Consider the following 26,450-nt stretch of genomic DNA (forward strand, 5'->3'; position numbering starts at 1 on the left):
TTGATCAGAGAACAGCTCATCATTGAGCCACGCTCTGTGTGGCCTCCTCTTGCATCCATCCTGTGTGAACGTACACTCTCCTCCACCTTTGCTATCAGCTCTCTCCGCTCTGATCAAATCTACCTCCCACCCCCACCCACCATCACCATGTTTTTCCGCTCTCAGGCAGTGGGTCAGTGGGTCAGCGTGTAATCTCTTTAGGGGATGTGAGCAATATGGGTCTGTGCAGGATGAATAGCAGGTTGACTCATTTTTACAAATCAGCCATCAAAGGCTCGAATGGCGCTTTCTGCATAGTTTCACATCTACAGCGGCTCTTACGAGTACAGCAGTGGGTTGACGGTAACGGTAGCTGTACTGAGGGGATACAGCTGCATAAGCACATGCTCATTAAAAACATACAGAGCCATTAAAGAGACACACAGACGATAACACACACAAACAAAGCCAGCGGAGGTGGAGCAGCAAAAACCATCAGGGGACCAAATGCTGCCAGACACCAGCGCTCCCTGAGGAGGAGCTCCAATATGCATGCACACACACACACACATGCACACACACGTTTGCAGTTCTATTTTTGTGAGGACCTCTGTTTATATGATGCATTTCCTTATCCTGACTCGGAGCGAGAAGAAATCCCAGATTGCTCTCACTCTGCTCCACAGAGTGTGCAGAGGTTGTGCTGGTCACCATGTAACATGCAAACAATATGTATACAGCAGTGTGAGCACAGGAACGTGGATGCAAAATAACAGGAAGCAGCAGGAAGCTGAGGCACTATTTGTCCATCGCAGGTGTCCCAGAAGATATGTAGGTCACGTCTGTGGTTTGTGTTTTCAGGCCTGCCAGAATGCGACGCATTTAAAATCCGTTCCATCGTTCAATCCCATTCAGAGGCTCGGATCCACAACCACTATTCAGGGAAAAGGCTCGGTGTTTGTCTTTTAGAGGCTTGAATAGTTAATGGCGATACTGTTATTGTTCACATTTATGCATCGCTGCAGATAAGGACAGTCTGTGCATATTTACATGACCTTTTCTGCACACAATGACCATTCAAGGTACTCCACCTACCACGCACAGGACTCCAAACTAAAAGTACAGTCGGTGTTGCTGATATAAATGAAATCCTCTAATCATAGCTGCTTACTGGATTTGCGTCTCCCACCTGAAATTAAACCAGGATCTTTTGTTTGTTAGCCAAGCATTAGTCTATGGATGAAACCCTCTATCAGCTGCTGCTAACTAATTCATATTGAAATATCCTTTTATACTGTTATTCCAGAACAACTTGAATGGTCGGCAACTGTATTGGAAAGTCTGGTTTTGACATATTAGTAAAGATATGCAGCAAAATACAGTAACACAGCTGGAGATAATAAAAGCATCGCTACCTTAGGATAAATAGTGAAAACGCTGATGTATTTGAGGTTTAAATAGATGATGGCGATGCTGTTATTGTACTGACTGAACTCCTGATTTACCCTTTTATGCATCAGTGCAGTTAAGGACAGACCCATGTATATTTATATGACCTTTTCTGCACACAATGAGCATTCAAGGTACTCCACCTATCACATACAATAACATAAGGGACATCTGTGTTGCTGCTGTGAAAGAAATCCTCTATTATTGCTACTTTTGTCTGCTTCCTTATTCACACAGCTCCACATGTTGGATGTAGCAGAGCGTTTGCACCAGATGCAAACACCCCCAGTCAAAGGGATTTGTGTCTCCTACCTGAAGCAGGATCTTTTGCTTGTTAGCCAAATATGTAAAGCACTACTCTGTGGATGAAGCCCTCTGTCAGCTGCTGCTATGTAATTAGCACTAGAACTATATAGTGATCTAAACAGACTGGGCCAAATGCAGCGGCCCACAGTGGACGACCTGTTTATTTTTCTTGTAGGCTCTGGTCTGGATGCATTAGCATGCTGTTATCTAAGCAGAAAGCACGGCTGAGGCTGACTTGGTGGTTCAAGCCAACCTTACTGAAGCAGTGGGACAGGAAGTACAGGGGGTCCTCCACCAATCGGAAGCTTTGATCCCTGGCTCTGCATGGCGACACTGAATCCTGAATTACCCTCAATGCATCCATCAGAGTCTGAGAGTGTGTGAATGTTAGATAAAGTGCTTAGAGGCACAGAATAAAAGCACACTGTGAGTGACGCTCATAGCAGAAGGTGCTCAGTAAGCTCTACAAGTCCGAGTCCATTTACTGCACGGGCAGCACATTAACACACACACCCTTCTCTTCAGATGTACTTTTCAGTATGTTTGCTATACTTGTGTACTTACACCTCTAATACTGTGAATAGCTGTGCCTCCATCCATGACAGTGTTTTAATCATAATACTAGGGTAACTATTGAGAGCTTGAATTGTGTAAGTGACAGCACTGACTGCGTTGCCAGAAATCTCCTTTATTCAATCTAATCATGTCAGCTAAGCCCGCCCTTTGTTGTTTGAATTAAATGAGTCATTAGCAGATAATTCCCTTTAATGCTATCCAACTGTAATCCATGACCCACACGCTCGTCTGGCAGGCCCTGGGGTGTCTTTGGGGACTAGAAAAGAATAAAAGAGTAGAACGGGATTTCTAATGAAAAGGAAAGATTGTTTCTCAGGGATTCAGACTCATGATGTCGGCAGCAGTGACAGTCGGGATGAATTCTTACAGGCTCTGAGGTCAGGGCTAACAGAGGGTGGCCACAGCAGTCATGGGGTTACCAGCTGTAGCTGGAAACAATGAATCTTTGAAGGTACAGTCCAATGAGTTTACACATTAGAGTCAGTCATCGTGAGAGCATCACTCAGCTTGTAAAAACAGCACCCCCCCATGTCTTTGGAAAGGCTTTTTAATCACATCTGGAAAATAAAGTGATGATGTCACAGTGATGTCAGTAGAGCTTTTTTTGAGTTCATTAGTATAATAAAAGTGCTCAGTTATTTTAGCTGTCATGGAGGCCTAACTGGAAGGATACCAGAACTTACAGAAGGCAGTTTCCACTTTGCATTTGTGGTTGTCATTGAAAATTCCCCAAAATTAGGAGCTGAACTGCCTTGAAGGAAACATGCAAGATGTATCGTCTGTGCTATCACATGTATGTTTGCTAACTAACTTATTGCTCCACCCCCTCAGCAACATATGGTCAAGATTAAGAGTGAAAATGCTAAACTCTAATATAATGTATCACTCAAATCTCTTAAAGTTAAGTCGAAACCTCAGCTAGAGTAAAAAAAAACGGTTTCACATAACTTTAGCTACATCATCGCATTGAGGGGAAAAAATGAATAAAATGATGCATTCATGCTTTTAATTTGAACGTCCCAAAAACAACACAAATGGCTGTGAGCCTCATTTACACGATTCAATTCATGTTGGCTTGGCTGGTTTAAGATGCTGAGTCTGATTAAAGTCTAATTCCAGCCCTCGAAGTCTGTCTCCTACCACCCATGACTAAAACCATTAGGACCCCCAGGCTAAAATGGAGCTTTGCTGTTTGCTTCTCTTAGAGTGTGCATGCAGAAATAAGAAGACAGCAAAGTGTGTGTGAGTGTGTGTGTAGCAAAGTGATTTGTCACACTTGCAGCACGCTTGGCTGAACAAAGAAGTCCCCTCTGTGTGTAAAATCACAAAGCCCGGCTGTCGCGACACGGCGATTGGTGGAAAACACTCCGTCTGTAATGTGATTGGCGCATAGCCCTGGGCCGGGGGGGGGGTCTGTTATCATGAGTCAGCCCCTTTTTCTACATGAGCTGAAGGAGGAAGGAGGGGGTGAAAGAGAGGCTAAGACAGAGAGAGAAATGTCTCCCAACATCGGCTTTTGTACGAAGCAGCAGGTCTTAAAAATGTGAACAGAGGACTTTATTAGAAAAGTTTGCAGTCTCACATGTTACACAAAAGATACAGAGGAAATGCTAACAATATTTTTTTAATTTTATGCTTTTATTACTCAAAAATATCTGTATAAACGGGAAATAAATTGTCTCAAGGTTCTCAACTGTCCGTGAACATTTAAATGAAAACAAAAAAAGGGTGGAAAAGAGTAACAAGAGGATCTCTCCATTATTGAAGCCCAAAAGCAACACGAGAAGGCAAAAGTATCTGAAAGTGTGTGTGTGATTCTCTAAAAATGCACTTTCAGTGTGTTTTTCTTTATTTGAATTGATAAGGAGAGGCTGGCTCGCAGATGTGAGCTATCAAAACGGATGAAAACACTATAATGAAAAACAATAATGCACAATAAAAGGAACGAAAAATAATAACCAGACAGGGAAAAACTTTACTGAAATACTGTAGTGAGGGTACATGAGTGTGTGCAGGGGCACACCGGGTCACAGCGGGATTCATGCCACCGCGTTAGAAGCGTCTGTAGTAGCGGTGCGGCGGCCCGTAGTGCATTGGCATGTCCATCACGTCCATGTTGTGCTGATGAAGGTTGAAGGGACCGGGGTTGTGGTTGTGGTGGTGATGGTGGTGGTTGTGGGGGTGGTTGTTGTTGTTGTTATTGTTCAGAGGGGGCAGGTGCTGCAGCGGGGGCACGTAGGGGGCCGGGCGCAGCCGTGGCATGATCACCTGGGGGTAGTGCGGCGGTGGCGCCGGTGGGTAGCGGGGACGCGGAGGGACGAAAAGGGGAGCTTGCACTGCCTGGGGGAGAGGAGCGGGCGGGGGTTGGGAATGGGTGGGTTTTCTGCGGGTGGACCGACACGGGGCCGCTTGGTGTCTGCGATGGGCTCCGGTGGAGGACCGACTCTCTTCCCTGAATTATCTGAGAGGAGAATGAAAATAAATAAAAGGATCGGTGAGGTGCACAATGTTTCCCTCACGCCTGTCCTTCACATAAACCACACACAGGATACAGTCATGCAACTGCTGCCAGCACGCCTGAATAAATAATAGTCAAAGAGATGAAGAGGAAGCAGCAGAAAGGAAGAGTGTTGTCGTGGCAGTGCCACAGTTTCCTGCCAAAGAACATAATTCAGTGCAAACTGAGCAATTAATAACAGTTTTATGAGTGCCAGCATTATTTAATATTGTTATTATTATTAGGGGCTTTTTGCTGTTATTATATAGTGCAGGGAAGAAGAGAGCGGTGCGGAGAGAGACACAGCAAAAGGGCCGCTGCACTCAGCCTGACGCCGTATGAGCTAAAGCTCATCGTTTTCAGAGCCCGTTTTTATTACTGACCTGTGCACTTCTTATTCAGCTCCGCCTCCCCTTCCTTCTGGATCTCCTGAATGATTCGCTCGTCATCTTGCTGTAAAAACACAATACACAGAGAAGTTGACGCATTTCCAAAAACGCTGTTGCCATTATTACTTGACCTTAAATGGCTGAGCTGGTTCGTGTGTTAAATGGTCGTTAACTTGCCAGACTACAAAGTCTGCATTATGTAGCTCCCTAAACCAAACTATTTCCAGTAGCTAGAGCACGCTTTACCTCCTGCTCTGTGCTACATGTGACTGAGGACAGTAGAGGATGAGCTGGAGAAGCTCCAGCTCATTAACTGACTGGAAACTAATGGCTGCCTTTTGGTTGCCAGTGATTCTGTAGCCAGGCCGCTGTGGGCAGCCACGGCCTCAGATGGTCAAGGTCAAAGTGCAGTGGGAAACAGAACAAGAATTAAGATCTGTGATTATGTGAGTGGTTTGAGTTTGGGGCGCACCGTGGGGTCGGTCCAGAGGGAGCACTTGCGGCAGTGGCGGCAGGGAGCGCCGGGAGACCGGGCGTGCTGGCAGAAGTGGTTGTAGCCGGTGATGGGCTCTCGGCAGAGGTAGCACATGAAGCTGCCGCAGCGGCACGACATCCGGTTGCAGCCCTCCGATTTGACCAGGCCCGTCCCGCACTTGACGCACTTCCTCACCCGAGCTGCCGTCATGCGCTCCTCACTGCACCACAGAGACAGAGTTTAGGAAAATGTGATAGGAGAGGATCGGTTTTGGGATTTTCATACAGACATTAACACACACACAGTGTTTAACAGAGACATTTTCTGTAAATTAACAGCAGGACTAGCATGTGATATCAAAGATAACTTTAGAAGTGTATTAGGATTAAAAAATACATGCTGGATACAAAATGAAATGTGATGAAAGGCTTAAGTATGTGGTGTTTATTAGAGGATGCCTGTGTGACACCAGTCCTGATGATATGCAGTCCTTAATTTTCTTGTTATTTATCTGATAAAGGGCAGAGAAGAAGAGCTTCTGTTCTGGAAGCAGACAAAAAACAAAAAAAGACAAAAACAAAAACATGACAAGCGATCCTGCCCTAATGAGCCCTGAATGTGGGGTTTGTTCCTCTGGATGGAGCAGAACAAACTCCTGCTACTATGATTCCCTTTTAGTTTTGTCCTGTTAGAATCATCAGACCCTGATCCTCTGATCTGTCTACCAGGCCGCTTCCCGTCTCCTTCAGCGCCCGGAAGTAAGACGATCTGCGACCGGCTCAAAACAGGAAGCACTGCCTCAGAGCCCGCTGGGCCTGCAGGAAGCAGCCAGCCTCTCAGTTTCCTCAAATGTTGTCCGGGAAACTAAAGTGTTTACCCAGCATCCTCTCTGGTAAGAGGGGAGCTAGATGTTACAGATGTTACACCCCCCCCCCCCAAAAAAATGTGCCTGAACGATCACAGGCAGAAGATGAAATGAAGATGAAATGTGGAAAAGTCCTACTGACTGTCTGTGGTGGCAGAGGAGAAATGAGCATCTTATCCTTAAAGTGGCTGGTTTGAGTCAAGAAAGAAAAAAATGGTATAAAATCCCATCAAATGCATGAAAAATCTGAGCCATCCTGAGCACTCTGTACATTACTGATGAAGGCTTCCTGTGACCCACTTACAAGAGCACCCTCATGCGGATCTCGTCTCTCTCCAGGACCTCCTCGCAGGTCTTCCCCACATGCTGCTTCCACTGGACGTGGCACTTTCGACAGCTCTCCTAAAGAGAAGAAGAAGAAAGAAGACAGGAAGGGGATGTTGAGAAATAGGGTAGTGCTTCTGTGCTTTTCTGGAATTGTACCTTTCTTAGCATCTCATCAAAAGTGAGGAGATGCATCCACCCATAGTTTTCCCATTAATGCTGAGCAGGTGGTGTAGGGGGATATTACACTGCAGTCAGAGCGTCTCCCACACACACACACACACACACACACACACACACACACACACACACACACACACACCGCTGCCTCTGCTCAGCATGCTGCTGGTGCTGCCACTGCAGGGACTCGGGGCTTGCACGGTTAGGTGTGGCTCTCTCTCTGCGTGACTGCAGCGAGAGCGCTCGCCGCTGACTGCTCGGTTGCCTAGAAACAACAACTCCAGGCTCCAACCTTTCTTCGTCTCCTCAGCCAAAAGCGCCAAGTTAAAGGGATGTTGGGGAGTGGCGGGGTGCAGGCGGCTTGAGGCTCCCACTCTTGCTAACCCTTAGCTAAGTGGTGTCACCATAAATATTTGAGCCTCTCATCTAATATTAAACAGTGTGACTGCTGATGCAGCAAAGCATGATCCACATCTCCACCGCTGCTGCTGCTGCTGCTGCTGCTGCTGCTGCTGCTGAACCTTCCCTCTGTGTCCTGTGACCTCCTCACACATCCTTCTTTCACTGGGGGGATTTTTTTTTGTTATCATGCATGTAAGTCAGAGCTGATCTCACAATATTCAGTGAGACAGCTCTGCGTGAGCAAGGTCAGCCAGAGGCTGGTGGGGGAGAATCTATGGTTTTGGCTGGTGTTTGAGTGATGACTGCTCCCTAAAAAAGGCACAAGATCTGGATCCAGTTTAGTAGTTTCTTCAAAAAGAGAAAAAAAACATTCTGAATAAAACTGATATAGAGATGAAAAGCAGGGATTCAAACCATATGGAGGTTTGGGGTTCATGATGACAATTATTATAAAGACCCAGTGACCTAATGGATAAGCCAACAGCATCCAGGGCTCAGGATTGTGGATTCAAATCCCATCTGGGCTGCATTTTGTCAATTTCCCAACTGTGGGAGTAATAAAAGTGATCTTAACTTATCTAACCAAGGAGCCACGACATTAGAAACACTGTGTGACACTGATCTTGTAACTTGTGTTCTGCTAATAAGCTAATAAGTTGCCAAAAAGTCTCCCCGATGGCAGTGGTCTCCCAACAAGATAACTGCAAAACTGGAACATCTCCGGGACCCCGAGGAAGTGTTTAAGGTGCTGACTCAACCTGACACAACCAAGTCAAGAAAGTCATCCACACACACACAAAATATGATGTCCCAGATGTCACAAAAACATGTTAATCTGCAGGCTGGCTGATGTAATCATGGGGATGAGTGAAAGCTAAAGAGGAAAATACCCCTTTAGTCTGTGGTTAGAGAATAACTGTTAGAGATTACAAGAGAGGAATAAGCAGGAAAAGCTCAGGTGGAAGAAATATTCTGCTTAAACCTCAAAAAAAAGAGCCAGAGTGAACATTCCTGGACTCAAGTGTCACAAAAAAAAACCCAAATCAAAACAAGAAAACGCCAGCTCAGACAAAGCCAGACAAGGGCGAGAACGACAGAACGATGAGAGATCGCCCCCTAGTGGTGACATCGAGGCCAAGGAACGAGGAGAGCAGAGCAAGCGCGCCTGTCCAAGACCTGTTTGACAAGACACTGAAAACCAGGAACACACCTGAGTTCTTATAGCGCAGCTAAAAATACAGCTGCTGATGTCACAGCCAAACCTCGTAGGGGGTGTGTCGTCCCCGCCTTCATTTACACACAGACACAGGAAAAGAAAAAGAAACGAAAAAAAATTGGAGCATAGCTGAAATGTGACAGAGGTCACAGAGATAAACACACAGCAGCAGCACCACCACAAGTTTGTCTTTCCCCCCTCTCTCCATTCATTAATTCACACTCACTGCTCCTACTATTTTTTTCCCCCAGCATGTTCCAGCTCGTCTTACTCCTTCATTCACTGCTCTCCTTTTCTGCGTGCCACTCCCTAACTGCACCTCCTTCCTACTTTCATTCATATTTTGCGTCCCCTCTAAATCTTTTTCTTCTTCTCTTGCGGTGGACACTACAGCAGCCCTTATAAGGACGTGCACAGCTTCTGATGGGGTTGTTAGGGGATGTGTATGTCTGTCTGTGCGTGTGGCTTTTGCTGCAATCAAACTCGAGTGGCAGGAAGGAAGGGGTTAAACCTGACATGACAAGCCATAAGCTTGTTGCTTGCAAACCCGTCACAGGACTTGCTCCTTTGAGAAAATTCATCTGATCTGCAGGAACAGCAACACTGAGACTGCAGTGCACAGATTTGCACAGTGCTTCCACTTCCATTGTCTTACATATCACATTCCTCAGCGAGTAATCATGCACAGGCCGGGGACAAACCTGTGCAAATGTCCTCACAACCACATGTGGAATATATTAAACGACTCGTGGCATGCACACAGCATTGTGTGTTTGTGTAGGTCAGACAGAGCCAGGGCAGAAGGGGAGAAAGAAAAAAAACAAGAAGGAGAGGACAGAATCTGGGTCAAATTTGATGTGAACCACATTTGAAATGGACGAGGAAGTGTGACCAACCAGTCAGAAACCAGTATGAGGGGAGTGGACAGCGTGGCTAGCCAATGAGACGGCAGTGTGGAAGAAGGCGGGTGGGCTTACGGAAGTGTGTCAGTTACATAATGAGGCCCCTCCCTGCTTGAGATTGAGCGGGCTGTGGGGTAGACTGTACAGTGTGTATGGAAATAAAAAACACACATGTGAAAGCAAGAGAGGAATTAACACCTCAATATCACCCGTCTCTTATTAAACACTGGTGATAATACCAGCGTGTGTGTGTGATGGGGGTTTCCAGGTAACAACACACATCCCAATTCTAAGTGGAAGTGGAAGCAGCTTTTTTTGTGCCATACATAAGCAAACATATCTGTGAAGCATGGACTCTGAGCTTCAACGTGCTGGCTTTAAAAGCTGACTGAATTCGTTTTGCACTGCAGATGAATCACTGAGCAAGGATCAGACCCAAAGTTATCTGGAGCATGTCTAACTTTTAAGTCTCTGGGTGTGTGAGCTTGTAATGAGGTGCAGCTGTGCAGTGATACTGCATGGCCAGCCACTGTAAGCCTATGGCTCCACCTACAGGCTGCTGGCAGGAATTGCATTGCATTTCTATTCTTCACTGCCTGAGGGGAAAATCTGCAATAAATGCAAGCATAAAGCTGAGCCAAAAGGAGCCATCTGAGAGCCACGTGCTAATAGAGAAGCTACGGCAAAGACAAAACGCTACTGTGGAGCCACAAGTAAGAAGAACTAGTCCAGCTTGGGCCAAGTCAGCAGATGTAGGATTACAGAAGAGGTTTGCTATGGAGGAAAAACCCAGCTGGCAGATGGAAAACCTCAGGTGTAATTAAGAATCTGGTTAAAACCTCAGTTTTAGTTTCTTCCAGAGTTCCTTAAAAAAAAAAAAAAAAAAAAAAAAAAGGCCTCTGGGAAAGTTGATGCTGGAAACACCCTAAAATACCAAGGCAGCAAAAATGCTGAGGAGGATACCTCACATGACTCATTTCTTACTGTTTCAATGTGGTGTCTGCACTGCTTTCAGAGCTGTTTAAAGGGCAAACAAGTCTCACATTGATGTCTCACAGGCCTCCGACTGAAACTAAAACACAGTTTGCTCAAACACAAAGACAAAGTGCTGCTCTTGTATGAAAACAAGTTAAAAAGATAAGTATATCCCATTTTCAAAACAGAAAACGACAAAAAGGAAACTTTTTTTACACTTTGGAAGAGACTTTTTAAATATGGGCTCACACCACAGAGACATGCTACACGGAGGGCACCATACAGCCAATTCACAACAACCTCTCCAGGTCCAGGTTCAGGTTCTGTCGAGAGCACTCTCAGCAGAGACACCCAGAGCACCCTCCTCTCCCAGTCCACCTATTTCAGCTCATCTAGGGGACACCGAGGTTTTTGCAAGCCAGCTGAGAGATTCAGTCTGTCCACTGTCCCTACTACAGGGACTCCGCTCTTTAGGAGGTACCCAGAACACTTCAGTTGTGAGGGGGTCCGGCATCCTAGTCAGATTTCCAAACCACCTCAACCTGCTACTTTTGCTGCGAGTGACAGCTCTACTCTGAGCCCTCCCCAAACGCCTGCACTCATCCCACTGGCCCTGATGGAGAGCTCAGACTCTCTTCAGATGAAGCTAATTCCTGCTGCTTGTATTTGCGAACTCATTCGTTCATTCATTCGTTCATCCACTGTCACCAGAGCTTGTGACCACAGATCTGCTCAGTCACACAACAGTGGCTGTACAGATTGCGAGCTTTACAGTTTTACTAATGTTTATGTACAATGCCGCCATCTTGGATTGTTAAATTGGGGCTGGTGGGGTTGCTTCAACTTTCCGAGTGGGAAGTCTGACTTGAAGGGCTGTTCGAATCGAAAATTTCAATTGGGACCTTGGAAATTCCGACTTCAAACAGAACACACCAGAAGAACCATGTCCTCAGTCTTGGAGGTGCTAATCCGCCCCTAACCACTTCACACTTGGCTGCAAACTGCCCCAGCACAAGCTGGAGGGGCTCGCCCGATAAAGCCAGAAGAAAAACCTGATCTGCAAAAAGCAGAGAGGTGATTCTGAGACCACCGAACTCGATACCATCGGCTGCACCTAGAAAAGAAACCTTGTCTTCTTTTCTTCTTGACCGTGTCTCTACAAGTCTCACAGACCTGATCTGTGTGGGCAAGATCATGCAGTTTGCCTGCACTGTACAGACTGGCCTTCTGCCATGAAACTGGTTGAGCTCACCAGCTTTATACCCATGTTCTCTGTCCATGGCTACAAATTGGTTTGAAAGCGATTGCACTACTCCTGCTTCTCTTTCTTCTGCTTGTTTTTTTTAGCCTTTTTCTGTCAATTACTTTGTTAGCTTGCAGGTTTGGTGAAGGTGCTCCTGATCTGTGTTCTTCATCATGTGCATATGCAATGTTTTGTTGGCCAGATTAAAATCCTCAAATGGCCCAAATCTGGCCCACGGGCCTTCAGTTTGACATGAGAATTGAAAGAATGAGCCCATCAGTTAATGAAGGGTTTGACCTTATACCACTGTGCGAGGAGTCACACGTGCACATTTTTCTTGTATGGGTACTGACATAACCCCCTCCCCCAACTTCTCTCCTACCTTTGAGGGAATGCAAAGATAGCAGAGGTGTGTGTGTGTTTGCTTCTCTTACGGTTGTGAGCAGGTGTGAGTGCGAGATGTTTACAGAAGCAGAGCTCACAGAAACACAGAGGAAAACGGGAGGGCTGTATTTATGTAGGGAAAGGAGTGTGAATGAGCCTGTGTGTGTTTCTGCCAAATAATGAAGTTTTTTTTTTTTGGGCTTGGAATTTGTGTGACAACTCCGGCAGACAAAGAGCATCGCCTCCCCCTGCATTCCTCAGACAGAGGGAGGAGGCCCAGAGATAAACAGAGAGGGAGCCAGAGGTGGCGACCTCGCCACATGGAACGGTTCATCATTTCCAAAAGCTGCTCATCAATCTCTCCTCTGCCTCTCTCTCTTATGCTTGTCCGGCTTCGTGTCCAGGCTGCACGGAGATGATTTATAGGTAGACACCATTTTGCTGTCACGACGCTCTGAATTATTCACGATCCAGTCGTCCACTCTTGGCTTGAAAATTTAGATTAGATCTTCTGTGCTGTAAGTACTCTTACCCAGGGTCACATCAGAAGATGTGCAGATGAGTGTCGACCTACTTTGGTGTACACGTCTTTGAGAGAGTGTTTAATTTACTTTATAAACAGAGAGAGAGCAGAAGAGCAGGACTCACCTTGCGGCACCGAGGGTTGGGACAGCTAAACAGAGACATGCCTTTGTCCAGCAACGCTGGGAAGTTGCAAAACGGACACCTGGAAGAGATCAGAGGGGAAAGGAAGATGAGAGGAAACGTACAAGGCAGCTGTATATGATAAGATGATGGCACGCTGACAGCCGATTAGAGACAGTCACACATTAAATGACTCCCGTCATAATTCAGCAACTCTGTGACTAAAAATGAGCTCGACAAAGCAGCCAGATCTTCAACATCCCACAGTAGGAGAGGCAAAGTGCTAATCATAAATAAGTTAGGCTGCAGCTAGCGATTATCAATCTGCCGACCATTTTCTCGCGGCAATTTCTCTAAGCCCCCTCCCTTTCGTTCTGTAAAAGTGAAGATGAACCATACTGAACACAAATCCACAGTCTGTGGGAAAATCTCAGCTGACTGGCTTTTGCATTACAGCTGAAATATTTTCTACTGTTTCTGTTTGCATCACCTGATTTGAATTTCCACCAACTCATGTCGTCGTGTAGACTTTGAATCTAATCCTGATGCTTTGTGTTTGCTTTGAACACATGATTAGCCCATTAGCCTAAGTTCTAGCCAATATTTAAAAAGTTTGATTTTTTTAAATGACATAATGCACGGAGCTAATCACTGCATAAAGGCTGGAGGCCACTTCTGCAAAATGACAGGGGGCTCAGGAGGCAGTTATTAAAAAAATAACTGATTATCATTTATCATGATTTAATTTAATTCAGTTATATTTTTATAGCACTAAATCACAACAGTCGCCTCAAGGCGCTTGGTAAGACCCTGCAATAGGACAGAGAAAACCCCAACGAAACAAATCAAACGACCCCCTCAAAGCAAACACTTGGCGACAGTGAGAAGGAAAAACTCCCTTTTAACAGGAAGAAACCTCCAGCAGGACGAGGCTCAGAGATGGGTGGCTGTCTGCCAGTTGGGGTGAGGAGAGGGAGACAGGACAAAAGACAGACAGAGAGCCAGAGATTAGTAATAACTGATGACTGCATACAGAGGTGTGTTTAAACAGAGAGAGAGTGAAAAAAGCTGAGTGAAGAAGAAACACTTGCAGTGCATCATGGGAAGCAGCCTAGGCTTATTGCAGCATGGTCACCAGGGTCACCTGAAGTCCTAACTACAAGCTTTATCTGAAAGGAAAGTCTAAAGCCTAATCTTAAAAGTAGAGAGGATGTCTGTCTCCTGTCTCCTCAAACTGGGAGCTGGTTTCACAGAAGAGGGGCCTGAAAGCTGAAGGCTCTGCCTCCCGTTTTATTTTCAAATATCCTAGAAACCACAAGTAAACCAGCAGTCTGAGAGCGCTCTGTTGAGGTGGAATGGTACTGTGAGGTCTTTAAGATAAGACAGGGTCTACTTACTCAAGGCCTTGAATGAAGGACTTTAAATATTGAACAAACATTAAAAGGCCCACTATTCATTTTTAAAATGGTGCATTTTCAAATTAACTGACTTTTTAATGTTAACTTAGTAGAAAGATTGGACACCAGGCTAAAAGATGAGCCTTATGTCCCTATGCATCTGTAAACATTGCTGGAATCTCAATTAAAAATCTGTTTGTGGACAAATTGGCACCTCGAGTTATCAGTTACTTTATTATACCTATAAATCTGGGAGCTACCCCCACACACACTTACCTCACTAACTCATCTGCACAGGTGGCAGCAACCGCCTCCTCCGCCTGCCTCTCGTAATATTTACACAGTATATTCTCTGGTAGGACCTTCTCCAGCTCACACACAGGGTAGGAGCACGGGCAGCCCCCCTCCATGCAGCTCAGGTCCGACTACAAGAAGAGGACGGAGCGCGACTTCATTACAGAGCAGAGACGCTGCACGTTCACAGCCACCTCCAGTTTAACTGACCATTATTATGACACATTATTAGGTACAACAGTGCGGTCAGATGAGGCGGATGAAAAACACACGACAACCTTTTAATCCAAAACAATGCAATACAATAAATACCAGTACCAGCAACAAGGCACCTAATAAATAGGAAAGCCTTTATTTCACAATGCTACGTGGACAACAAACATTGATGATATTGCGAAATCTGCGCCCCAGCTCATTTTCAATCTTGACATTTATTTGACAGCTCATCACTCAAAGAGGTGTGTATTATTATAGCATTAGTCATTTATAGTTGCCAAGCAACATTACCAGTTAAGTCATATTGAAAACAGAAAATGTCTGCGCGTACCTTCCCAGAGCCGAACACCGCCTCCTGAGCGTATTTGACCAGGCAGTCTTTACAGAACAGGTGACCGTCCGAACACTGCGTCATCTTCTCAAAAGCAAACTCCCCAAAACAGCAGCCACACTCAATCAGCTGACCATCCTGGAAAAACAATCGTAACACATCATAAGTCAAAAACCTCACATTAATCAGAAAAGGGTAAATTCTGACAATATCTAAAATGAACCTCAAATGAAACCAGCACATTCTGCAAGCTAACAAGTTTTATACTGGATTTATTACAAAAACTTTTGAAATACAGAATATGAGGCAAAAACAGACATTGTAGAACAGGGGTCCCCAACTCCAGGCCTCGAGGGCTGGTGTCCTGCAGGTTTTAGATCTCATCCTGGGTCAACACAACTGAATCAAATGATTAGTTCATTACCAGGCCTCTGGAGAACTGCAAGACATGTTGAGGAGGTAATTTAGCCATTTGAATCAGCTGTGTTGGATCACGGACACATCTAAAAACTGCAGGACACCGGCCCTCGAGTCCTGGAGTTGGGGACCCCTGTTGTAGAATTCTAAAAAGCTTAAATTTCTGTATTCTGTACGACCACATTTATTCTTCAACACAGTCTGATCTCTCTTAGGCAGCTTTCTTGTCATTTCTTTAAATCGTCTTCAGGAATAGTTCTTCAGGTTTCTTGAAGGACATTCAAAGCTCTTCTTTGGACGCTGACTGCCTTTTGTTCCAATCCATGACTGATACTTTCCATTGTGTGTTTTATATCTAGGTTTGTTTTAACTGCATTGCTGGTGTGTTTGGGATCACTGTCATGCTCAAAGGTTAATTGTTTCAGGTTAGATACTGACTAAGATGCTCAACTCCACTGGCTGTAATGCAGCCCCAAACTATCACAGACCTCCAGCGTGTACTGCAGATCTCTCTCCACAACTTTACTGAAATAATTAACCAAAAAAAAATTACTTTTGGATTTGTCACTCCATCAGACCTGTTGCCACTGATTTTCAGTCTAGTTTTTGTGTAATCTGGCATACCTCAGTCTTTTTTTTTTTTTTTTAACACATTTTCCTTCCTGAAGAACAGCTTCTCAACAGCCACCCTTCCACTAACACCATTTCTGATGATCCTTCAGTGAACAGTAGATGGATTAGACAGATTAATTAAAGGGCTAAATGAATCTCTCAGGTCGTGTGTTAGATCCTTGCTTATTTCTTCAGCACACAACTTTCGGATACTGAAATCTGCTATAGATACTTCTTTAGACCTACCACTTCTTGTTTCATTCTCAACTTCTCCAGTTTCTGCACTGCTGACTAAGCCAAGCTGGACAGGTTTTCAGGTAATACTTTGGGAATCACTTTATTAGAGCAAAAATACCAAAGTATTATCACCTGTCAAACTGTGTTGTATTTGATATTTTTTAGTAGATTCAGTGAAAGAAATGGGAACAAATACGTTTTTTGTGACAGACTGCTGGCAACAAAGTAGCTAAAGATACAATATAAAACTGGTTCTAAGCTAAGTTTTCTGTTATGTGTAGACACAACACTGGTGTCACAGAAGCTGCCTTATCATTATTATTATCTTTAATACTATTATTATTATTTAAAAGCTTGATTGAAATGAGTGAAAAGGGAGCCAAATGTCCAAAGAAAAGCATTGAAAGAGCTTTTGAAAGTCTCAAAACCACGTTAATTAAAAAACAAAAAAAACATCTGGCTCTTTGGCAACACCATAAAAAGAAATGCGGGGTGTCTCAAGACTTATTCACAGCACAGTGTTATCTGGAAACATCACTGAAAAGCCACTTTAGACTGAATCAACAGATAGAGATGCAATGTGATGAATCCTACCTTCTTATACTCATCTTCATTGACCTGAAGAGCAAGGAGGAAGTCCTCATGCTGGACACAAAGACAGAAGAGGGAGGGAGGGAGGGAGGGAGGGGGAGAGAGAGAGAGAGAGAGAGAGAGGCAGTTGGTTAATTGGTGAAGATCAGGTGCACGAGGTAAGCTGTAAGCCAACATGATGTAACACTTTTCTACCTCTGCAGAGAGTGACCTGAAAACAGAGTCCCTGGGACTGAACTGGCTCCGCTGCTGGGCGTTTGGTGTATGCTAATTTACCTACTGACTGTGCCCAAGTTTGACTGACATATTCACCCGCTAAGTGCTTGAAATCTAAATGACTGAACATTAGCCTCAGAAATCTCTGTATTCCATGTTATGCAGCACGTCACAAGGTTATCAACATTTGTGAAGCAGCTCTATGCAACATATCCAACCATTATAATTATTCTATTCGCTGATGCAAGACGCCTTTAATATACTAACTGAGCAGCACCACATTATTCCCTGGTCTTCGAACAAATGCGGCTTCTAACAGTGGAGCTGTCCAATTAGTAACTTAAATCCTCAAGTGGCAGATAAATACAACCGCCTGTGCAAGGCAAGAAATAATCATCATGAAGCTGACTGCACAATATGAAGTTCGAGACTAGTTCCTATGAGCTTCAGCTTCACTATGCGGTTCTATCACCTGCTAAATGGTTGATGGCACAAACAAAATAGGGAGAGGATAGCTACTGGTAATGTACCACAGACAAGGGAAATAGTGGACAGTGGAAACTCTACTCAGCAAAAAAAAAGGTCTGGTAAACAGAAGCAAAGAAGGTGAAGAGGGAGAGTGAAAGAGACCAAATAAAAAAAAGAACGAGCTTTGGATAGTGGATGAAGAGAGCTCCAGGACATGAGAGGGATTTAAAGCAACATAATTAGCCCCATATACCCGAGGGCTTTAAAAGCCAAAGCTATCCAGTCTTTGAGAGAGTGGTGCAGGGTGGGGAAGGGTACAGTGGGAAAAGCTAGAAAGAGTGCTTGCTATACAAATGAGTTAATGCATTAGGAAGCTACTGTTTAGATAAGTGAAATATATCATTATCTGTTAAAAAAATGAAGGCTTGTAGAGTTCAGGGTTTTCTTGCACAGAGGAATTCTTGGTGCAGACAACAAAGAGGTTTTTACACAGCCATAAACACCCTCGCAAGGAATGTAAGGTAACACAGACTTGCTGCCTTTATACTCCATGAGCCAATTATGGTTGTTGTGCTCAATTCACCCCCCACACCCCCCACATAGAGCCATTCTGGGCTATAAAAATTACGATAAATGCAACAATGAAGGAAAACAGAGCTCCCGAGTGAGTGTATTTGTGTGAGTACCTCTGCCCATTCCTTGGCCTTCTGCTGATAGAATGCAAGCTCCTTCTGCACAGATGCCTCCAGACTGCTGTATGTCCTGCAGTACCGACGGTCATTCTCCAAGAAGTACATCCTCTTGTCAAACTTAACCGAACCTGGAGGACAAGGAAGAAACCAGTTACTGAGAGTTTCCACTGTCTTGTGAAAGCAATTTCTGAATGTGCAAAACAGAAATAAGTAAAAGATGCAAAAACAGGTGCATGCTAAAAGTTTTCTCACCGTGCTCAAAGTGGAAATCGACGTAGCAGCGTTCCGAGGTCCTGCTCCGTCGTTTCTTTCCCGACGGGTCCCCTGACTCTTGCCACTTCTTCAGAGCTTCACATAAGGCCTGGGAGGAAGAGCCAGGGAGAGTTGAAAGGTACGACAGCAAAGAAGACACAGGAAGCATGGTGCACTCTCAGATGGGACTTTAGGTACCTTGCGTGTGATTGCATAGTGTCCCTTCAGGGCGTTGAGAGCCCATTTAATGTCCTGACAGCTGAGCATCCTGAAATCTGCCATGAGCAAGTCAGCGGCCTGCATCACAACTTCAGGTCCCACCGCGCCCAGCTTGCCATAATCAAACAAGTCCTCGGTCACCTGAAAGACCGCAAACATGAAAACAGACACTTAAATATAGGATTCACAGATAATATGAAGCTGTAGTGAGTGATCGGCTTGAGTGGAAAGATAAAATAAATAAATATCATTAAGCCTCCAGCACTTAAAAGTCAATTCAACAATGAAAAATTGCAGTGTTTACTTGCACTAACAGCTACACCCTGACACAGGCAGTCATAGCTAATAGCTGTCTGCTAGGCCTCACCTCCATCAATTTGTACACCGAAGTGAACCTCTTCCCTACATTTACATCGGAGGAGCCATCTGGGACATTTTTTTTTTTTTTGAATAAGCTCAAAAATAAAATGACCTGCTCTGAGATACAGCCCATCCAAAAGGATTGTCCCTCAGTTTTGCTGACTGAAATTCTGTTACTTCAGAAGTCCACCAGATATTAGGGTCTGATTGTTGCAGTTAGCTAATAACTTAGCACTCAACCCTTTGGTCTTAATATAATCACTTCTGACATCAAAATCCCCCAAAGAACCCAAAAAACAACTGAGGCTTCAAAATGCAGAGTCTAAAGCCAACTGGTGATGTCACAATGGCTACATCCATCTTTTATATACAGTCTATATTTACATACAGCATCGTTTATTTGATTTAATTTTGTTTCTAGACGGAGCCTCAGCACATCCATTTCATTCTACAACAAATGTGTCAACACTCTTTAACCACATTATAGACATAATCTGATACCAGAAATAGTTCCATTAGAAAATATAATGGTCTACTCAGCTTGAATTCATGTAACGAGGAACAACCTCTCTGTTATTAATTTGTATCTACACTTTACATAACTGTCCTAAAAGGGCTTTTAAACCCTGACCCACAGTGCGAGAGCCTAGCTTACGTTGCACTTTTTCCTGATTGAAATTCTACTGTTTGCACATTAACACCATTTACACACATTTTCTGTGCATCTAACACACACACACAAAGACACCTGCCTCATTTTGGGTGCCTCCAGACTCTAGTAGGATGCTGGTGGGAGCTGATGTGGCCGCTGCCGTGTCTTTCCTCGGATAATCTTGAGTCTCCAACAGCAGGTTACAGATACTGGGAACAGAGCAGAGGGGGGGGGCTGCATGTGTACAAGCTCTCACAAACATTCACGCAGTTACAACTGTGCACAACAGCAATCATCTCATATGTGACCACCTACACCCTCTTTATGACGCTGTGTAACATACACGTAAAACAGAATGCAATAATTTGCAAATCCTTTCAAAGCATAAAGGTACTACCAGAGAGTTTCAAACTGTACTGCTGACAAATATCAAGAAAATCGAGAAAAATCGTTATACTATCAGTCCAGAGCCCCAAAACAATAATATTAAAGGGGCACAATCTTCACAATTCTGCAGTAAAACAAACAAACAAAAAAACCCAATCACTGCATGGCCTAAGTGATGGACAGAGTTTGAATCAAAGTTAAAACTCGACTGTGCCAGAGATGCTGCCGACTACTCTGGACTCTGGGCTCTGAGGAAAAGGGGAAAAGTGCCCTGTGATCAGACCAATCAGTAACTATCTTTACCGTGTACTCTGCACTAAAGCAAAAAGTTTTAAATCAGCTATTTTGATCAGTGTACAGATCAAGACCCAAGATCCGTGACGATACAGACGTACATATATGAAGGCATCACTAATACTAGAGAAGGTTCTGCTTATTTCAGCTAGACAATGGGAAACCACATGTTGCACAAAAATGATATCAATAAAGTATACATTATTATTATTATTATTATTGTTACATTATTATATATTATACATGTAACCACTTGAAACTGCAGCTTAGTGTCCAAAAACTTGCAAAGTGCTGATAAAAGAAGAAGTGACACAAAAGAGAGGTAGATGTGACCTTGTCCCAACTTTTTCTGAATGCGTTCTTGGCATAAATTCCAAATGAACATGTGTATTTAAAGAAAATACGATTTCTCAGTTTCATCATTTCTCATTATTTCCTTTTTGTATTAAACTATTCTGAATTAATCACAGACTTTATATGACTTGCAAATCACTGCATTCTGTTTTAAAATTCATATGTGTCACATTGTTTGGAACATGGTTACCCAACAAGATATATGTATCTATTTTTAAAGCTCTACATTAAGGTAAATGAGATAAGATGATTCTTACACATTCAAGTCTTTCACATTATTCTTTTGGATCAGTTCTGCTACATAGGTTTCTTGGACGTCTGGGAGTAGATCCAGCTGTAGAGGATATTCAAAAAGTTGAGTTGAGCATGGCCGAAAAGAAGAATGGGGTTGGAACGGATGAAATGAGAGACAACACAGCACAATTACACTCATTTAACTTTATAACAGATAATAGAGATGCAAACAATTTTCGTAATGAGATACTCACAACACCACTGATAAGGGCCCTAACGTGAGGCTGGTGCTCTGGTCTCTCCTGTTGTGCGGAGGGTCCAGGCCTTGCATCCTCTATCTGGGGAATTTCCTCTGGTGCTGGAGGCACTGCGACCAGATTAACTCTTTCTGGGTTCTGACCCAGAATAAGACGTGCTTCTTCTCTGTTGTGGGGGACTGAAGCTGCGGGAGCAGGAGGAGCTGGGGGAGCAGGAGGAGGGTTAGAGTTCACATTATGTACCCTAATGTTAAGTCTGTTGGCTGGCTGAAGCACACCCGAGGGACCAGCCTGAGCTGGAGGGTTTGGAAGGGCATTTTTGGGTGCCTGGCTCCCCAGGATGATCCGGTGACCTGCTTCTGGAGGACCCAGTCTCTCTGGGGCTGCAGCTATTAGAACAGCAGGGGGCATCCCTGGTATAACCTGAGGAGGTTGAGGAGGCTGGGCTGCAGCCTGGGCAGGGGCCTGAGCCAGGGGCTGCGGCTCAATCTGAATGAGATTGCCCTGCATTTGTCTGACTGGCACAGGCTGCAGCAGACCCTGGGGCTGGGTTATTAGAGCCGAAGCTTGATTTGGCTGTGGTGGAAGAACAACTAGCTTCACCTCCTTCAACTGGATGAGGTGGGGCTGCACTGACACTGTTCCACCAGACTGGAACAGTGAAGTACTAGGCTGAGGGTGTGTCCGTATACGAGATGGAGGATGTGCAGACGAAGTACTGGCCTGAGGATTGTCTTGCGTAAGGCTACTGGTGCCAGCCTTTGCTTGAGTCTTTGTAGAAGAACTTGAAGCAGTCACTGCAGCAGCACAAATATAGTGTGTGGCACTGGCAGAGGAGTTTGCGTGATGCTCCAACCGTAACTGTGCTGAGGAGCCAGGTTGTTGATGCGATAGTCCAGATGTGCTAGGCTGAGGCTGGACAAGCACTTGTTCAGGTACTTGTGCAGGTATTCTGGATGAGATGGTGTTGGCCTTGGCATTTGTGGAGGTAGATGGGGTGTGGACAGAAGAAAATGCATGGAGCTCCCCGCTTGTGTCTGCTGATGTACCGTCATGCTGCTGTGAGTTTGTGGTCAGTTTTGGCTGGGAGAGTGATGAAGGGCCGGGATCCAGCAGTGTGTTTCCAGATGTGCTCGAGTGCGCCAGAAACTGTACTTTTATGGCTGCTTGGGGAGACGTGGTTCCCTTGGCATCTCTGGAGGTAGAGGGGGCACAGGCAGGGACTGGGTCCCCTGTGGAAACCCCAGAAGATGCGCTACTTTGACCTACAACTTTAATTGGGTTGTGTGAGGCCCCGCTCCATTTCGCTGCTGGGCGGATCACATGTCTGCGCGCAGGCGTTAACGGCTGAAGAGAGAGCAGAATAAACCCCCCCCAAAATTTATTTGAACATATATGAATAAGTCACAAGTGACATACACAAAGAAAGGTTTAAGAATAATCTGCATCAGTTACCTCCAATATGCTGACATCGTCGTCATCTGCATCGTCGGGGACTAAAACGGGACTGCTGGGTACAAGAGTCACAGGCTCTTCATCCGAGTCATCAGAAATAGTGATGAGCTCTCTCAGATGGGAGCGTGAGCCTGCACAGACACACGCACAGCGGAGTTATTAAACGATGCATTTACAGTGGATGTAAAAAGGGACATTCACTGCATCGTGTGGAAATTTAAGACAAAAGAGATGAGCGATTGCAACATGAGCTAATGCTGTATTTCTTTGCAGAAACTGTTAGTTCATCAAACAACTAGCAGAGGTGCTGCACTTCCTCCTAAAAAGCACAAACATGAGGTGTATATGCGTGTGTGCAACAGGTCAAATACAAGAAAGTTGTTGGACCTCTCAAAGCATAGGCAGAACATTTACATCTTTAAATAAGAAGCTCTGCAAGTCAAGCTATTCAAGCACATTTTGATAATTGTTTTTAGCTTTTTATTAACATACTGTTACTAACCTGAACTTTATAAAGGTGCTGGCGAGTTTATTAGATCAGCAAATTATTTTTTTTATGTAGTTTATGCAAAAACATGCATGCTGTAAGGCTGACTTGAAATTCTAAATTGACCATAAAGCTTGATTTAGACTTCTGATTGAGATTTACGGAAGGAGTAGAATTCGAGTGTTAGTGTGAATGGTTGTCTGCCTCTATGTGTTGGCTCTGCAACAGACTTTTGACCCTTCCAGGGTGTACCTTGCCACAGATGGGAAAGGCTCTAGCCCTTTCCATGACCCTAACTTGGATAAGCAGAAGCAAGCAAATGGATAGATCGATATAAACTATAATCATGTATCGTGGAGACAGACAATTGTGTCTACATGCATGCCAGTGTGGATGTGAAGTCTCACCTTGGCTGCGGTGGACGTTGAAGCTTGCCAGGTGAATGACGTCATCATCGCTGCCTCCATCTGCCATTGTGAAACTACACTTAGCAGCTCCCTGAATCAGCCCACATACACAATCACTGCTCAATCAGTAACATCTACGCCCACACACACAGACAGACACACACACATACAGAGAGTTATGTTTCCATCAGAGGACATTACATACACTCACATTACTTTCCTGCAGATTTACCATAACCATAATCACTGCCTTTTAAACCCTTACCACAAACAAACTCTTCAAACGAAAATAGATTCGTGTTATGGGAACTTGTTTTATTATTTTTTTCTCGTAAAAAGGAGGCAAGTCCCTTCAATGTGACTTTATATAACCATTAATTTCTATCGTTAGCGTGTGTATGTATGACACGCGCACAACAACACTATCACCCTGCTGGTATTCCCCTGGAATCCAGCAAATGGTTTCAGTTTAACATTTGTCACATTTACAGAAAACGAGGAGAGCTGGACTCCACCCTAAGAACACAACTAATCTAATCGCACAGGCTACTAACGACTCAGGAGCACACCAGTGACTCCCCCAAACACGTTACTAAAGAGAACTCAACAAAGACGGAAGCTCCACGGGGGAACAGAATGCTGAGTTGGGCTCATTTAAATCACCGCCGAGGAATAACATTAGCGTTACTACTGATGTGTTCGCCAGCACAGTCGTGTAAACAAATATGTGCTAACGACCTGTATCGGCTTTACTTGCGGGCGCAGCTCTGATCGTCCTCGATCTGATCAAAGGTGGCACAAATCTTCTGTGTTGTTAAAACAGGACACGCTAACCCAGCGACAAGCTGCCTGTACTCGTCCCCCGCACTCGTCCCCCGCACTTGCACCGCTTTCCCCGCCGTGACATTAGGTTTAACACGGCCTTTTTAGCATCAAGTTTAAGGCGGTGTTTGAAAACAAGCATCCCATCACGGCTATCGATCATTTCCGCTGACACAAACAGAACAAACTGCTCTTAGCCAAGCTAGCATTCGTTAGCTTGGCATGCTAGCTAGCCAGACTAGTTAGCTGACTTGTGCGAGGCTTCCTGTCCACAGAACCGCTTCAAACAGTCCCCACACGGCTCCAAGTCACAACACGAGAATATACATGTAGAAAAGTACTATACCGCAGCTCCGTCTTGGTTCACGAGTACAATACGCCTTCTTGGTCAAGTGACAAACCGTGAATAACGAAACAAACTGCCAAAACAAGAACAGCAGAAACGTCACGACGTTAAAAACACCCAGTCACCACGTTCAGACGGCCTGTGGGAAATGTAGTCCCACCCACACTGATTCTTCAGCAAGCGTTAAGCCCAAGATACAAACGTACCCATTCTGTCGTGAAATACAAGTTATCTTCTGCCTGGGGTATTGTATTTATATGTAGGGCTCCCTAAACAAGAAGCAGAAAAACTTTAAACTATTAGCTCTCTCTCTCTCTCTCTCTCTCCCTCCATAGTTAGGATGAAGGAAAAGAATACTCAAACAACAGATCAAAATAATATATTTAAAATGACTTTGAATATGAAAATCATATGTAACTATCAAATCTGTATTTTTAAATGATCTGTAACTCTATACGCTATCTTAAAGGAAACCAGCTATGCTTTTCATGTTTTCCTAACATTTATAGGATTCTATTGCAATGGTGAATTAAATAAATGAATTAAATAATCATAAATAAACAGTTCAGTGTCTGTCCAAGTCATCCCACAGACTGCACTAAATACTCTGTTTCAGATGACTGACTCAGCCACTGAAGAATCTCCAATTCCTTTGTCTCTTGGGTTGTTTTTACAGTTTGCTTTGGGTCATTATCCATTTGCAATGCGAAGCTCCATCTTGCAGGATTTAGCTGAATCTGAGCAGACAGCATAGCCCTGTACACTTCACAATTCATCCTGCTTATTCTATCAGCTGTCACATCTTCAATAAACACTGTATGGCAGCCATACATGCACCACGTTTGACAGATGATGTGGTATGTTTCACATCATGAACTGTTTCTTTTCATGTCCAGACTTTTTGCATCGTTCCGGTAAAAGTTCATCTGGGTTTCATCTGTCCATAGAACTTATTTATTTTGTTATTTTCCAGAGAAGGCTCTTTTAGATGTTTTCTTGCAAAGTCTAATCTGGTCTTATTCATGGGTGTAACCAACAGTTTGCACCTTGTTTTAAACTTTAATTCATGAAGGTGTTTCTTGATTGTAGACTTTGATAAAGATATGCCTACCTCTTACAGGGTGTTCTCGACTTTGTTAGATTTCAAGAACACCCTGGAAGAGGTAAGTTGCTTTTCTTAACCTTGGGAGTTACCTTCGGTGTTGTTGAGCAGGACAGTACGTTCCGTCTTTTACAAATGAACCAGATGGTTGATTTGGGCACTCCTACAGGTTTCGTGCTCTCTCTCTCTCTCCCTGCTGTTTGTTTTATTTTTGCAGTCTAATGAAGGTCTCCCTCATTTACATCAACATTTGTTTGGCTCTCATTTTGACAAATCCAGTAAACAGCTACAAAACCCAACACTTGGAATAAACTCCTGATACTTTCTGTTCTTCAGCTGTTATGGAATACCAAGGGAACAGGCCTCACCAGACTGTAAAACTGTTTGTCAGTCATTTGCCCAATTACTTTAGAGTCTCTGTAAATGGGGGCACTATGTATAAAAATGGCCCGAATTCCTAAACAGTTAACGCAACGCTTTTGTTAAACCCGTTGAACTAAAGCTGAAAGCGTGCTCTTCAATCACAGCTCCTTTAAAATCCACT

The 26,450-nt window shown here is 44.3% G+C and overlaps 1 protein-coding gene across 2 annotated transcripts; it reads right to left on the minus strand.

The window, feature by feature from the left end:
* Positions 1-4,060: 4,060 nt before the first annotated feature.
* rnf216 (ring finger protein 216) lies at positions 4,061-24,957 on the minus strand. Of its 2 annotated transcripts, none has more exons than XM_005468364.4 (17): positions 24,805-24,957; positions 23,637-23,770; positions 22,743-22,873; positions 21,285-22,634; positions 21,054-21,130; positions 19,862-19,970; positions 18,729-18,890; positions 18,531-18,639; positions 18,273-18,406; positions 16,906-16,956; positions 15,046-15,183; positions 14,481-14,629; positions 12,811-12,889; positions 6,841-6,938; positions 5,669-5,891; positions 5,191-5,260; positions 4,061-4,771 (listed from the first exon to the last, which is right to left on the minus strand). In XM_005468364.4, the coding sequence occupies exons 2-17, from the start codon at positions 23,701-23,703 to the stop codon at positions 4,575-4,577; spliced, it is 3,144 nt and encodes a 1,047-aa protein (XP_005468421.2). In that variant the 5' UTR covers positions 23,704-23,770; positions 24,805-24,957; the 3' UTR covers positions 4,061-4,574. The 2 variants fall into 2 exon arrangements, with proteins under 2 accessions (XP_005468421.2, XP_025762580.1); XM_025906795.1 differs by lacking the exon at positions 24,805-24,957 and adding an exon at positions 24,375-24,761.
* Positions 24,958-26,450: the final 1,493 nt, after the last annotated feature.

The sequence above is a fragment of the Oreochromis niloticus genome, linkage group LG4 (genome assembly GCF_001858045.2).
Source record: "Oreochromis niloticus isolate F11D_XX linkage group LG4, O_niloticus_UMD_NMBU, whole genome shotgun sequence".
In the NCBI taxonomy this organism is placed as follows: Eukaryota; Metazoa; Chordata; class Actinopteri; order Cichliformes; family Cichlidae; genus Oreochromis; species Oreochromis niloticus.

Coding starts and splice junctions, on each gene's coding strand:
- rnf216 (XM_005468364.4), bottom strand. CDS start 23,703: ATGGCAGATGGAGGCAGCGATGATGACGTCATTCACCTGGCAAGCTTC. Junction 6,939..12,810: donor CCAACCCTCGGTGCCGCAAG/GTGAGTCCTGCT, acceptor TCTTCTCTTTAG/GAGAGCTGTCGAAAGTGCCA. Junction 4,772..5,190: donor GCTGAATAAGAAGTGCACAG/GTCAGTAATAAA, acceptor TTCTCCTCTCAG/ATAATTCAGGGAAGAGAGTC.